Here is a 13,065-nt window from a genome sequence, read left to right on the forward strand (position 1 = left end):
GCCTCTTGCATACCCCTTACTGGGGATTGAGCCTGCAACTCAGGCATGTGCTCTGAAGGGGAATCATAGCAGCAACCTCTTGGTGCATGGGACGACACTCAACCACTGAGCCACATTGGCTGGGCAATAGCCATACTCAAATAGGAAATTCCAGGCCAACTGTTCTCTAAGTGATGGGCAATAATCATCCCAGATGTAAAACATGTCAAGTCATGTGTTTAACATGGGAGTGAACAGGATGTACCAGGTACATGTATCTTTCCATATTACACACATTTAGACATATGTGTGAGTACATATGTGAACATGAGAGGAGTGATATTTTTACTTTCATGTCTAGGAATAAGGTAACTAACATTATATTATTTGTATTGCTTAGTGTTGGACCCTCCAACTTCAGAAAGGCCTTGCTTTCTAATATGCTAATTTGGGATGCATTTGCTTTGTATCTCTGCTTTCTTTAGGCTAGAGAAAGAACTGTCAACCTTTCTGACCTGGCTGGAGCGGTGCGAAGACATAGCCAGTTCCCCAGAAATGGACATCACTGCAGACAGGGTCAAAGTGGAGAGTGAACTTCAATTAACGCAGGCAAGCTCCAGGAAGTGGGGGGAAATGACACGCTCTGTGTCGTGATTGCATTGTAAAACAAGAGCAAACACAAGCCCTCTAGCCAACTTAACTTCTTGCTTTGGTTTTGTGATCCCACAAAGAACCACCCACACTTGAAAGACAAAGTGTTGGTGAACTTGGTGATGGCCGATTTGATGATGTTATTATAGAGAGGAGGATAAAACATTTTGACAAGCACCTACCATGTGCCATGGTATACCTATCATCCCAGCTAACACCATGCTATGTTGTTAGCTATCTACCATATATGTGTGTTTATCTGTTATTAGGTGGGAACCACAACTTTATGCATCTCTCACAGACCTAAGAGATTTATTGCCTGATTAAATATAAAAAACAAGTGGTTCGGCTGCATGACAGTAAAATGAAGAGCACTTAAGCTTCCCAATTTGGCCCAATATTGTCTCTAAACAGAGGGAGACCACATCCCTGTTACCTAGATTTGCATCTCTGTTATTGTTAGGCATGAATTTTCTCTTTAGCAATAGTTCTCCTTTGATTCTCTTTGCCTGCTCAGTTTCTTCATCCTGAAAGAAATTCTACAGCATCTAAATGTGCCTAACACTGTAACTCAGACCCTGGAAAACTAATTCAAGTTTTAGTAGCCTTTTAAATGTTGGTTTAGAGATGAAATGGGTTCATTTCTAGATGAAGGAATAAAACTTTCTATAGTTTAGCCCCAATAGCCTCCATTTTGCAAGAATGCTGAGCCTTTGGATAACAACCTCCTGTGTCATGTGGTCCTTCCTTGTCAATCATGTTGGAATGAGATCTAATTAGTATAACACATTCTGTGTTCGGCAGGCACTGCAAAGTGAAGTTGTATCCCAGGCCTCCATCTACAGCAACCTTTTGCAACTGAAGGAATCACTGTTCTCAGTGGCCTCCAAAGATGATGTGAAAATGATGACACTACATTTGGAACAGCTGGATGAGAGATGGAGAGTTTTGCCACAGATGCTTAGCAAAAGGTTGGGGCTTTATAAAACATTCTAATATAGTCCATTTTTTAAAATGGTGAGTGTATAAACTAAGAAAGCATAGTTTTGTTTACTTTTATTTAACCCAACTATTCACAGGATCATTATAGAAGGATAGAAAACCACTTTGTTTGCCATTTTAAAAACCAAAGTACTCAAATATTGGCATTTCTGGTAAACCTCAATTCAAAATTTTAGTCTCGCAATCAGGGCAAATGATCAAACTAGTTGAACTATAGTAAAGAGAGTAGGTTTGCTCATGTTACTTATTGCTTAAGCTGTTTGTGTACAGGAGGAAAATGGTAATTAAAATTTTGTTTCTCATGATATGTCTAAACAAAGGCATCCAGTCACCTATTATTAGTCAACCTGATTCATTTATTGCACAAGCAATGGTTGCTCCCTGACCATATCCCACGCCGCCTTCTGGGTGCTGGGGATATAGTAGTAAGCAAGGCAGGTAGAGTCCTGTCTCTGGCTGAGGGGAGGATCAATATAAGTGATGATGCTTAAACAAATGAGTGAATGATGCTGTTTCAGTCGGTAAGTAATGTGAAGACAACAACCTGGGGTAACATGGCGGGGACTGTAGGACCAGCACAGCCCCCCAGGTACCTGACGTCTGATGCAGATCTGAACGCTGTGCAGGAAGCAGACTCAGGGTGCTTCCGGGGCAAATCACAGGGGCAGAGGGAGCAGAAAGGGCAAGGGCCCTAGGGCAGCAATGAGCTGGGATGTTGGGGAAGCAGAGGCAGAGGCAGGTGGGCGGCCCTGGATCAGATGAGGCCAGAGAAGTCGATGATGAGGGACCCTTGTGGACCACAGCAAGGAGCCGTGGAATTTCACCTTCCTGTGCACCCCAGGAGAGTGCCCATGTTTAGGCTTGGCAGAGGGTGTTCTGATGACATGGACATCATTCCTGGCTGCTCTCTAGAGAGTGGATTATAGTGAGGCCCCCTGGTGGCAGGAAGGAGGCCAGTGTAGGAGGCTGTTGGAGGCCAGGCAAAAGATGAGGCGATGTAGACCAGGGTGTGAAGGTGGAGAGAGCATGATGGGTGCCCAGACATGCACGGATCAGGGGTGGAGGTAAAGAAATGGAGGACCATCAGGGTGGGCAGCACTAACAGGAACTGAGACGCAGCGAATTGTAAGAGAAACAGGGTTGGAGAAGTAGAAAGCATTAAGAGTTCTGGTTTGTCCCCTGTTGGGCCACATTAGTTTTGCCAGTGATTAAGCAGATTCCAAAAACATACCAACTCTTCCGTTCCACTGCGAGACATTTGAACTTTATTTATTTATTTATTTATTCATTCATTCATTCATTCATTCATTCATTTTAACTTTATTGCGGTGACATTGATTAATAAGAGAATAGAGTTATCGTCCGACCCAGCAATCCCTCTCCTGAGTATAAACCTGAAAAACTCAAAGACATGTATTCACAAAGATATACGCCCCTAAGGACACGTTGCCTTTTACCACCGTCCTCTGCCTAGGCTTCTCTTCCTGCAGTCTGTGGTCGCCGAGCACCAGCAGTTTGATGAATTGCTGCTTTCCTTCTCCGTCTGGATTAAGCAGTTTCTCGGTGAATTACAAGCCACTTCTGAGATCAGCTTAATGGACCATCAAGCAGCTTTAACGCGGCACAAGGTAAAGTGCATTCTTTTAAGAGGGGAGGAACATTTGTTCATAACAGAGAGCTCTTCAATTTTAAAGGGAAGCAAATTTAAAAAACACTCGCCAGCGATTTAACATTGTATTTCCCTATAAATGTTCTCACAATGTGTTATGCAGATACCTTAAGCAGATAAATCCACAGATAAAATACTTATTTTTTTTTTTCCACAATGAAGCGAATGATTTCTAGGATAAAGTGATAAGAATGTTCATTTGTAAGCTTCCCAGTTTTGGTCCAATGCTAAAAACGAATACTGAATCCCAATGCTTTCACAATATGGTTTTTCCGAATTACTATTTAGCTTGAAAGTTATTTAAAATTTCTTTTTCTTATTTCTAAATTATGCATAACATGTGTCCTGATATTTAAAAAAATTTTTTTTAAATCAGATATTGGTCATCATGTATTGGAATAGTTGGGGTAAGCTACATGATAAGCTTACAACAATATTGACTGATAATACATTTAATGTCTATTGAATGTTCACGCTATGTTGGGCTTGCCAATTGGGTTTACCCCAAGGAAAAGCATGTTCTCCTTTCTTCATGACCGCAGGCGGTTTTGCCATTTGGAGCAAGGCACTCACCAAATCAGGCTCCCACCCTCAAAGACAGGAGCTAGGGCGCCATCTTCCTCGATGAGCACAGGTCAGGGGGCTGACTCCCAGCTGTTTGAGAAAGATAGTCTTCGGTTGTAAAACTGTCCAGGAGGTTCTGAAGAGATTTACAGCTCAAAGGGACAGAGAATGAATTTGTAAGTTTCTAAAGTAAATGCTCAAAGAAGCCCTCTACAGCTTAGTAGTTGGGCTGAGGGAACGATGAGGGCCATTCTCCTCACGATTAAGACAGGTGATCATTTCTCTTTCGTGGAAACCATGCTGAGAATGTTAGCAAACCTCTGATGGGTTTTAGCCACGATATGTTGTGAGCTGGTCAAATTTTCTCTACAATAGTCTTAGCTTTAGTCTTAGTTCATCTACATTTCCTGAGAGAAGGCAGCTAAAACTTGTGCAGTATCATCTGCTTTATTCACACCTCTGCAAAGAAGCTCACGGCTGTCTATTCCCACACTCCTTCACTACCTTAGAATTAGCTGGATTGTATGTATATGCATATGCATATGCACATGCATATGCATACGCATATGTATATGTATATGTATGTGTGTGTGTATATATGTATATATAACATATCTTTTAAAACCTTACAAATTTTCAGTTTCTTTTAACTGTATATACTCTAACTATACCTTTTAACTGTATATACATATATCTTTTAAAATCTTGCAAATTTTATATATGTGCACATATACTTTTAATAATTTATTGGGGTGACATTGGTTAATAGGAGCATATAGGTTAACTATGTCTAGTCACAAAGGGATTCTTTTTCATGGGCTACATTAGTTCCAAATCAGAGTTGTGTTTTGTATGAAATACACAGATGAGCAAAACAAGAGAAATCTTAAGAATCTTTCTAAAAGTTTCATTGTGGGTGACCTTCAAATACTATACCATGCCTTGCATTTACAATGTATTTTTTAAAATTTTATTTATTAACTTGATTGGGGTGACATTGGTCAACATGAACCTGTAGGTTTCAGCTGTGGGTTTCTGTGCTACAAGATCTGTATATTGCACTGTGTATCTTGACATCACCGACTCTGTAACATGTCTGTGTCAAAAACCACAGTGTCTCTGAGGAACCAGCGACTCTCTCTTCCCTTCCAGGACCACGCAGCAGAAGTCGAAAGCAAAAGGGGGGAATTGCAAAGTCTGCAGGGGCACCTCGCGAAGCTGGGCGCTCTGGGTCGAGCCGAGGACCTTCACGTCCTGCAGGGCAAAGCAGAGGACTGCTTCCAGCTGTTCGAGGAGGCCGGCCAGGTGGTGGAGAGGCGGCAGCTGGCCCTGGCCCAGTTGGCCGGGTTCCTACAGAGCCACACCTCTCTGTCAGAGGCGCTCCGCCGGCTGAGGCAGACAGTGGAAGCAACCAACAGTATGAATAAGAAACAGACTGACTTATTAGAAAAGGACCTACATGATGCTATTCAAGACGTGAAAACGTTAGAGTCTACTGCCATCGGTCTGGACGGCCTTCTTACCAAAGCCCAGTACCATCTTAAATGTGGGAGTTCTGAGCAAAGGACTTCCTGCAGAACCTCCGCTGATCACCTCTGCTTTGAGTTAGAGAGGATCCAGAACCTTCTGGGAACCAAGCAGAGTGAGGCAGATGCCCTGGCAGCATTGAAGAAAGCATTCCACGACCAGAAAGAGGAGCTGCTGAAAAGCATCGAGGACATCGAAGAGAGGGCAGACAAAGAGCGTCTGAAAGAACCCACCCGCCAAGCGCTTCAACAGAGGTGGGGGGAGACTGCTGAAGCCATGGTCTCAGCTATTTTTCATTTGTCCTAGGATTAACGCTGTGCAAAGCTTCCGTAGTACCATACTTAGCAACGTCTCTTTTTATATTTTCAGGATAAAACTCATGACTAATTTGACACTTAAGGTCCTAAAATTTATTTGGGTTCGTTGAGGATTTTCCTAAGGGCCTTGTGTAAGCCACTCTGAGATCTTATTTACAATAGCGTATGTAGAGCATACTGTGTATTTTTAACTGATAGAAGGGACTCATGTTCTGTAACAAGAATGAAGCAGAGGAGGAAGGGAGGGATGCAAGTAGACTTGTAGTTCTGGTGGTAAATCTGAAGGAATTCCTCCCTGGTGGCCGCTGGCCCTCAGGAAAGACTGGAGCAAACTTGTTCGTTGAGATTGAGTGACAGGAGATGTGGACAGAAAAGGGTGTGACATGGTCTTATAGGAGGAAGTGAAATTATACCTACAGAGCTTGGTAAGATGATGAGCTGCCATTTAAGATTTGTATTTATTCACTAAAAGTGAAGCCAGTCAGCTTGGCAGAGTGGTTCTCCCAACCACTATTTTTTAAAATATATTTTTATTGATTTCAGAGAGGAAGGGAGAGGGAGAGAGAGAGAGAAACATCAATGATGAGAGAGAATCATTGATTGGCTGCCTGCCTCCTACATGGCCCACACTAGGGATCTAGCTCATAACCTGGGCATGTGCCCTGACAGGGAATCAAACCATGACTTCCTGATTCATAGCTCAACGCTCAACCACTGAGCCATGCCGGCCAGGGTCTCCCAACTCCTATTAACTGTTTGCTTAGAGGTATAAAGAAGGCGTAGAAGTGGGTTTAGGCAAAGATGGGGGATTTCCAGGTGTAAATTGCTAATACTGTAGCCTTCTTTTCAATCTAGTTTTTCCCTCTTGATAGAACTTTCTCCCACTCATGTTCTCAGGGTCACTTTCTTTTCTATTTTTTTTTTTCCAGGGGGCAAACAGACAGTTGAAAGGCATTCATACCAAGGCATCCCTAATTGATCTGAATTATGTTGACCCTGCCAATTTGTTTCCTCTTAATCAGAATCAAACATTGATTAACAATTGATTCATGGCTCCTGAAGTTACATGCCTTGTGGGTGATAAACTATCTGACTGGTTTAACAATAAACTTACAAAAGGAAATGAGACTTGGGAAGGACAAAATAGCCTCCAGAGCAAAGACAGGATGATCCAGGCAAAGAGCCAATGACTCACCCAGGAAATAGCAGTGGGTTTGGTGCCACCAGGAGGCCTGGCCTCTCAGGCCTGTTTGGGGCAGCAGATAGGAGGTCCTAAATATGCTGGAGAAGAAGGCCCGGGTTGAGTTCAAGAGATATATTAATACCCACAACAGTGAACTCACTGGTGTCACACAGAGAATACTGAGTGGTGCAATTGATTGATTTATTAAATTTCAGCCCTATATGTGCTATATTGTGTGACCTTGGGCAAATACTTCCCTTCTTGTAAATGGAGTTAATGATAATGTCTGCTCCTAGCCTCTTTGTTTTGGGAATTAAATGAGACAATGCCAATATAAAGGCAAGAATGAAAGAGTCAATAGCTGCCTCTACATGGCCACTCTTCACAAATACTCAAATATTAAAAAAATGAACATTTTCTTATAGTAATCTTCAATAAAGCATGTAATTTAGGTTATACATATATATATAACAATTGATATATAAATATAAATATAAATATAAATATAAATATAAATATAAATATAAATATAAATATAAATATAAATATAAATATAAATATATATATATGAAACAATCTATATAATTAAAGCCTAAGTGACGATTACAGTGGAACGACCAGAACAACTGGTCACTATGATGCGCTCTGACCACCAGGGGGCAGACACTCAATGCAGGAGTTTCCCCCTGGTGGTCAGTGAGCTCCCACAGCGGGGAGTGCTGCTCAGCCAGAATCAGGGCTCATGGCTGGCGAGTGCAGCAGCGGTGGCAGGAGCTTTTCCCGCCTCTGCTACAGCACTAAGGAGCAGTGAGGAGGCAGGCAGTAAGGAGCAAGGGGTCCCGGACTATGAGAAGGATGTCTGCCAAGGGGTCCTGGACTGTGAGAGAACACAGGCCGGGCTGAGGGACCACCCCCCCACACCAGTGCACAGATTTCATGCACTGGGCTTCTAGTATATATATATAAAATGACAAACTTACAAAAGGGAATAAGACTTGGGAAGGACAGGTCTTAAATGTATATATGTAGAGTACAGCTTGGTAAAACTATTTTTATTTTACAAAACAGCTATGATTCTTAAATATTATTTTACATGAATTAGACCTCATGGCACAAAATAATTTTATATCAATACCTTGCAATAAGTACTCACCGCCTTCGCCTACAAGATCAGCCCTAGTTTTAAAAGTCTTATACCATCAAAGGGTAATAGAAAGAGAATACAAACTTAATAGAAGTTTGAAGGTGAATAGTGAGACTGACTTTAAATGTTTTCTGAAGTACACTCTAAAGTATGCAAAGTTAACTCTAAAAGCATCTTTATCAGTTGACATCCGTTCATTTGATTGCTCTATTACTAGTTTTCTAGCTCTCTGTATGTGTGCTTTACGGGAGGAAATATTGGTTTGCTACCTTTAGTAAAACAACACTTTAATTCACAGGTTGAGAGTCTTCAATCAGTTAGAAGATGAACTGAATTCTCATGAGCATGAGCTATGTTGGTTGAAAGACAAAGCTAAGCAAATTGCCCAGAAAGATGTAGCCTTTGCACCTAAAGTTGATACAGAGATAAATCGCTTAGAGGTCACCTGGGATGATACCAAAAAGCTAATTCATGAAAAGTAAGTCAGAAACTTCACAGTTTTTGTTTTTTAACTTCTCCCTATTTTGTGAGATTGTGACATTGGGCCATGCCTGGTGATTTGCATGGGTGTGTTCAAGAATTGAATATCTTTTGCCATCTTTAGTATTCTGTGTCTTTCAGTAACGATAAGAATTTAGTCCTACAGAACTTGATTGAGGAGGCTGCTTTGAGATAACAATTACCCGTGAAATTCAATGCTTAAACACAGTTGTCAAGTTACTAAGTGCTACCGTGAGAGGCTTAACCTCCTGATTTCCTTTTTATTCTGTTTTGTTATAGTTGTTTGTAACTGAGGTATGACTGACATAAAGTAAAATTCACTCTTTTAAATATATTCAGATATACTTAATTGATTTTTTAAAAAAGGTAATTGGATGAAGAAAGAATAATAGTCTTTTCAATGAATAGTCCTGAAACAATTGGGTACCTATATGCATTAAAAAATAATATATCTACATAAGTTTGAGTTATCCAGAACATATATTGCATCCTTGCTTATTCAAGTCACAGATTTTATTTGAATGGCTGTGCGCATTCTTCATTCATGGGGATATTTTGGACATTAGAGTTAAGTAAGAGCGACCAGCACTCTTTTGACCTCGGTAGGTATAGACAGGGGTTTCTATTTCATCTATTGATATGTGTGTATACATCAGGTCCAACCATAGAGAACTCTTCCCTTTCCTGATACCTGACAATAAGATGTCTTTTCTTTGACCATTGCAGCCAGGGCCAATGCTGTGGGCTTATTGACTTAATGAGAGAATATCAGAACTTGAAGTCAGCTGTATCTAAAGTTCTAGAACATGCCAGCAATGTGATTGCAACCAGAACTACTATAAAGGATGAGGAGGATCTTAAATGGGCCTTATCCAAGGTAGTAATTCAAAATGTATTTATTTTAGTAGAACACTTTATTAAACCTGTTGTTGTTGTTTTTTTACTCACAATGTATTCTTTACACAAATCTTGTCAGTACAGTTAGATGTAGATAATTCATGCTAACAAGCTTAACTTTTTTTAAAGAGTTCTGATATCCTAGGAGTCTAGCAATTCAAGAAAATTAGTATATATATTTGTACAGTTTATTAATATCCCTGGTTTCTGCATCAGGTCATCCAATAATTAAGTTTCTTGGAGGCAAATGGTTTTAAACTCTTATCATTGATGATTTTATTAATTAAGGAAACATTTATGTTCACAGCATGAAACTGCCAGGAACGAAATGTGTAACGAGCAGAAAGAATTGGATGGCTTTACCAGTAAAGGAAAACAGTTGTTATCTGAGCTGAAAAAAATTCACAGTAGTGATTTCATCTTGGTGAAAACAGACATGGAGAGCACTATGGACAGATGGCTGGATGTAAGCTCGTCACCTTGGGTTCCATGAATAGTTTAAATATTCACATTTCTGACTCTTATTTTGGGGCAAAGAATTATTGAGAGATGCAAATTCGATTTTTAACTTTTAATGCTAAATGCAAATATAATATTCTAAAGGAAAGTAGTGTTCACATAAATTTTAGAAATAGTAAACAAAATTTACTTTATTTTGTTAAAACTTACTGGCAAGTTTTCTAGAATTTTACTTGACAGCTTCAATCATAACAAATTTATAATCTGTCTTCTCAAAACTCTAGAATTATGAATAAAAATAAAAGGATAATGTATAAACAGCCTTCAGACTATTAACCAAAATGTATAATAATTTAAAGTAAGAAGACTCTTTAGCGTTGAAAAACATTGGCCTTGTAGTTTATATCCTTGGGTTTTAGTTCCTGCTCTGTCATTTACTGGCTATGTGACCAAAGGACAGGTCACTTGATCCCTCTGGAACTCTATATCTCAATCCATGCATATTTTACACTGTTTTCCAGCTCCAAAAATCCAGTGATTCTGTTGACCCCTATTATCAATATCTAGGCTCAGAATTTAAACCTATATTGGGTTCCCTTACTTAAACTAAGTCACTTAACTTAGACATTGATATTTATGTACTATAATCAAATAATCTGGGGACTTCAGAAGACCTTATATTCTTCCACTTTTAAAATGATATTATTATGGGAAGAATATTAAGCAATAATACTATAAGCATGCAAAATTGGTTAATCTTCTATATATTTACTTATTCTATAAATATGTTCAAGCCTAATTATGCCCATTTTTATGTATCATCATTACAAATAAAAGGGCTTACTGTGTTATTTTTAAAAATAAGTATAATACTGCCCAATATGGACCCCTGTCTTACAGCATTCAACCTTAGAGTGAGTTATATTACAGTAGACCTGTTGTGATTACTTTTCCAATTTACAAATAAAAGTCAAATGTTTTAGAAATTCAACCAACTCTCCCAGTGACAGAAACAATTTATATAATAGCATTTACATAAATTGAGTTCAGTGCACTAGTCAGCTTACAATAATTTTTGTAAAATTTGGCTTTCCGATCAGATTACAATTTTTTGATTAAGGAAGCACTGACATTTTTAGTACTTTGGTGTGGCAAAGAGCATTTTTTAAAGCCTCAGACTGTTAATGATTTGATTTTCTCTTCCAGGTGTCAGAGAGAATCGAGGAAAACATGGATCGGCTGAGGGTAAGCCTGTCCCTTTGGGCTGATATTCTCTCGAGTAAGGACGAGATCGAAGGCTGGTCGAACAGTTCGGTCCCTCAGCTGGCTGAGAGCATCGGCAACCTGAACAACAGCCTCAGAACAGAGGAGTTCCTGAAGGAGTTCGAGGTAAGTGAGCTACACCTTCATATGGGAGCTGGTGGTGTAGCATTGGCCAGAATACGAAAATATTGGTGTCCTTTTTTAAAAATTCATTTAAAAAATATATCTTTATTGATTTCAGAGAGGAAGGGAGAGGGAGAGAGAGATAGAAATATCAATGATTAGAGAGAATCACTGATTGGCCACCTCCCACATGCCCCGACCAGGGATCAAGCCTACAACCCGGACACCTGCCCCGACCAGAATCAAACCGTGACCTCCTGATTCACAGGTCGATGCTCAACCTCTGAGCCACGCTGCTCTTTGAGACACACAGGAGAATAATAAAAATTTTTAACTATCTTTTGCTATTTTTTGAAAGTAAGCCTATAATTTTTCCACTCATCTGAGAATATGGCATCTTCTTACTGGAAAACCAAATTGAATGTGATTGTAATTCAGTAATATTTGGTATCTATTTTTCCTCCATTCAAATGAAATGTTTACTGAGTACTTACACTACACTGAGCACTTACGCTAGGAGCTGGTTTCCTCCACTTCCTTTTCAGAAATGTAAGGAAATGAAGATTGGAGTGTAACAGGCTTCCACAGAAAGTGGCCTTTTTAAAGTTCCAGTCACTAATTTATTTTAACCTCCTTTTATTCCCATTTTTCACATTCATTTATTCATTCACTCATCGCCTTCTTAATGAGCACCTAAAATGTGTCAGGCAGTTTTTAGACCTGAAATATAATAGTGAAACACACAAAGTCTTTACTCTCGTGGTATTTACATTATTTACATTACAATATACGCTGAGTGGCCAGATTATTATGATCTCTGAACACATAATAATCTGGCTACTCAATGTGTGTGTGTGTATACATATACATATACATATACATATACATATACATATACATATACATATACATATACATACATATATATACATATATATACATATATATATATATACACACACATATATATTAGAGGCCCAGTAAATGAATTCGTGCATGGGTGGGGTCCGGCCAGCCTAGCCAGTGGGAGGGGACATGGGCAGTTGGCCGTCCTGACTGCTGGTTGAACTCCTGGTTAAGGGGACAATTTGCATATTAGCCTTTTATTATATAGGATATACACTGAGTGGCCAGATTATTATGCGTTCAGAGATCATAATAATCTGGCCACTCAGTGTATATTATATGCAAAATGGCAATCAGTAATAGGGCTATGGTGAGAAATGAAGCAAGGGAAGGGAAATAGAGTGACAAGAGATAACTTGTTTCCCAAAGCACACAAGTGACTGTAGTCTTGGTGAGGGAGGGACTGTTGACATTGTATGCTTGGGTGCCCAGCACTGTGCCTGGTATAGATGTGGAGTATGACAGATATGTGAATAAATTACTATAGTCTGACAAAATATGTAGTTAAATCATCTATATTACCTACCTAAGTTATTCAGCTGTTTTTGACCCAAAGAACATTTGAGAGATTATTCCTATTCCTAAGGGCAAACGGAAGTAGAGGAGAGTATTCAGACTAAAAGTATAGTCAGGGAAGGATACCACAGTCCCTTTAGTTACCTTTGATGTTAAATGACCATTGCACCTTAAACTGTATGTGGCATGTGCTGCAATAGGGCTTGTACATGCTTGCAAAAGTCAATTATTATATTTTCAAAAATCTTGCGAGCCACTGTTAATCACAACCATTATTAAAAATTTAATTGTGCCCGGCCAGGGTGGCTCAGTGGTTGAGCATCAACCTATGAACCAGGAGGTCTCGGTTCCATTCCCAGTCAGG

The 13,065-nt window shown here is 39.6% G+C and overlaps 1 protein-coding gene across 5 annotated transcripts in view; it reads left to right on the plus strand.

Annotated features, from left to right (window-relative positions):
- Nucleotides 1–13,065, plus strand: part of SYNE1 (spectrin repeat containing nuclear envelope protein 1) — a 400,736-nt gene that overhangs the window by 153,415 nt on the left and 234,256 nt on the right. For all 5 annotated transcript variants that reach the window (XM_080663595.1, XM_080663598.1, XM_080663597.1 and 2 more), the window contains exons 38-45: nt 465–588; nt 1,435–1,601; nt 3,107–3,260; nt 5,018–5,646; nt 8,335–8,514; nt 9,264–9,414; nt 9,742–9,900; nt 11,100–11,282. In XM_080663595.1, coding sequence (XP_080519721.1) covers nt 465–588; nt 1,435–1,601; nt 3,107–3,260; nt 5,018–5,646; nt 8,335–8,514; nt 9,264–9,414; nt 9,742–9,900; nt 11,100–11,282 — 1,747 coding nt within the window. The remainder of the gene's footprint in view (nt 1–464; nt 589–1,434; nt 1,602–3,106; nt 3,261–5,017; nt 5,647–8,334; nt 8,515–9,263; nt 9,415–9,741; nt 9,901–11,099; nt 11,283–13,065) is intronic.

This window comes from Plecotus auritus (assembly GCF_963455305.1).
Source record: "Plecotus auritus genome assembly, chromosome: 4".
Classification (NCBI taxonomy): Eukaryota; Metazoa; Chordata; class Mammalia; order Chiroptera; family Vespertilionidae; genus Plecotus; species Plecotus auritus.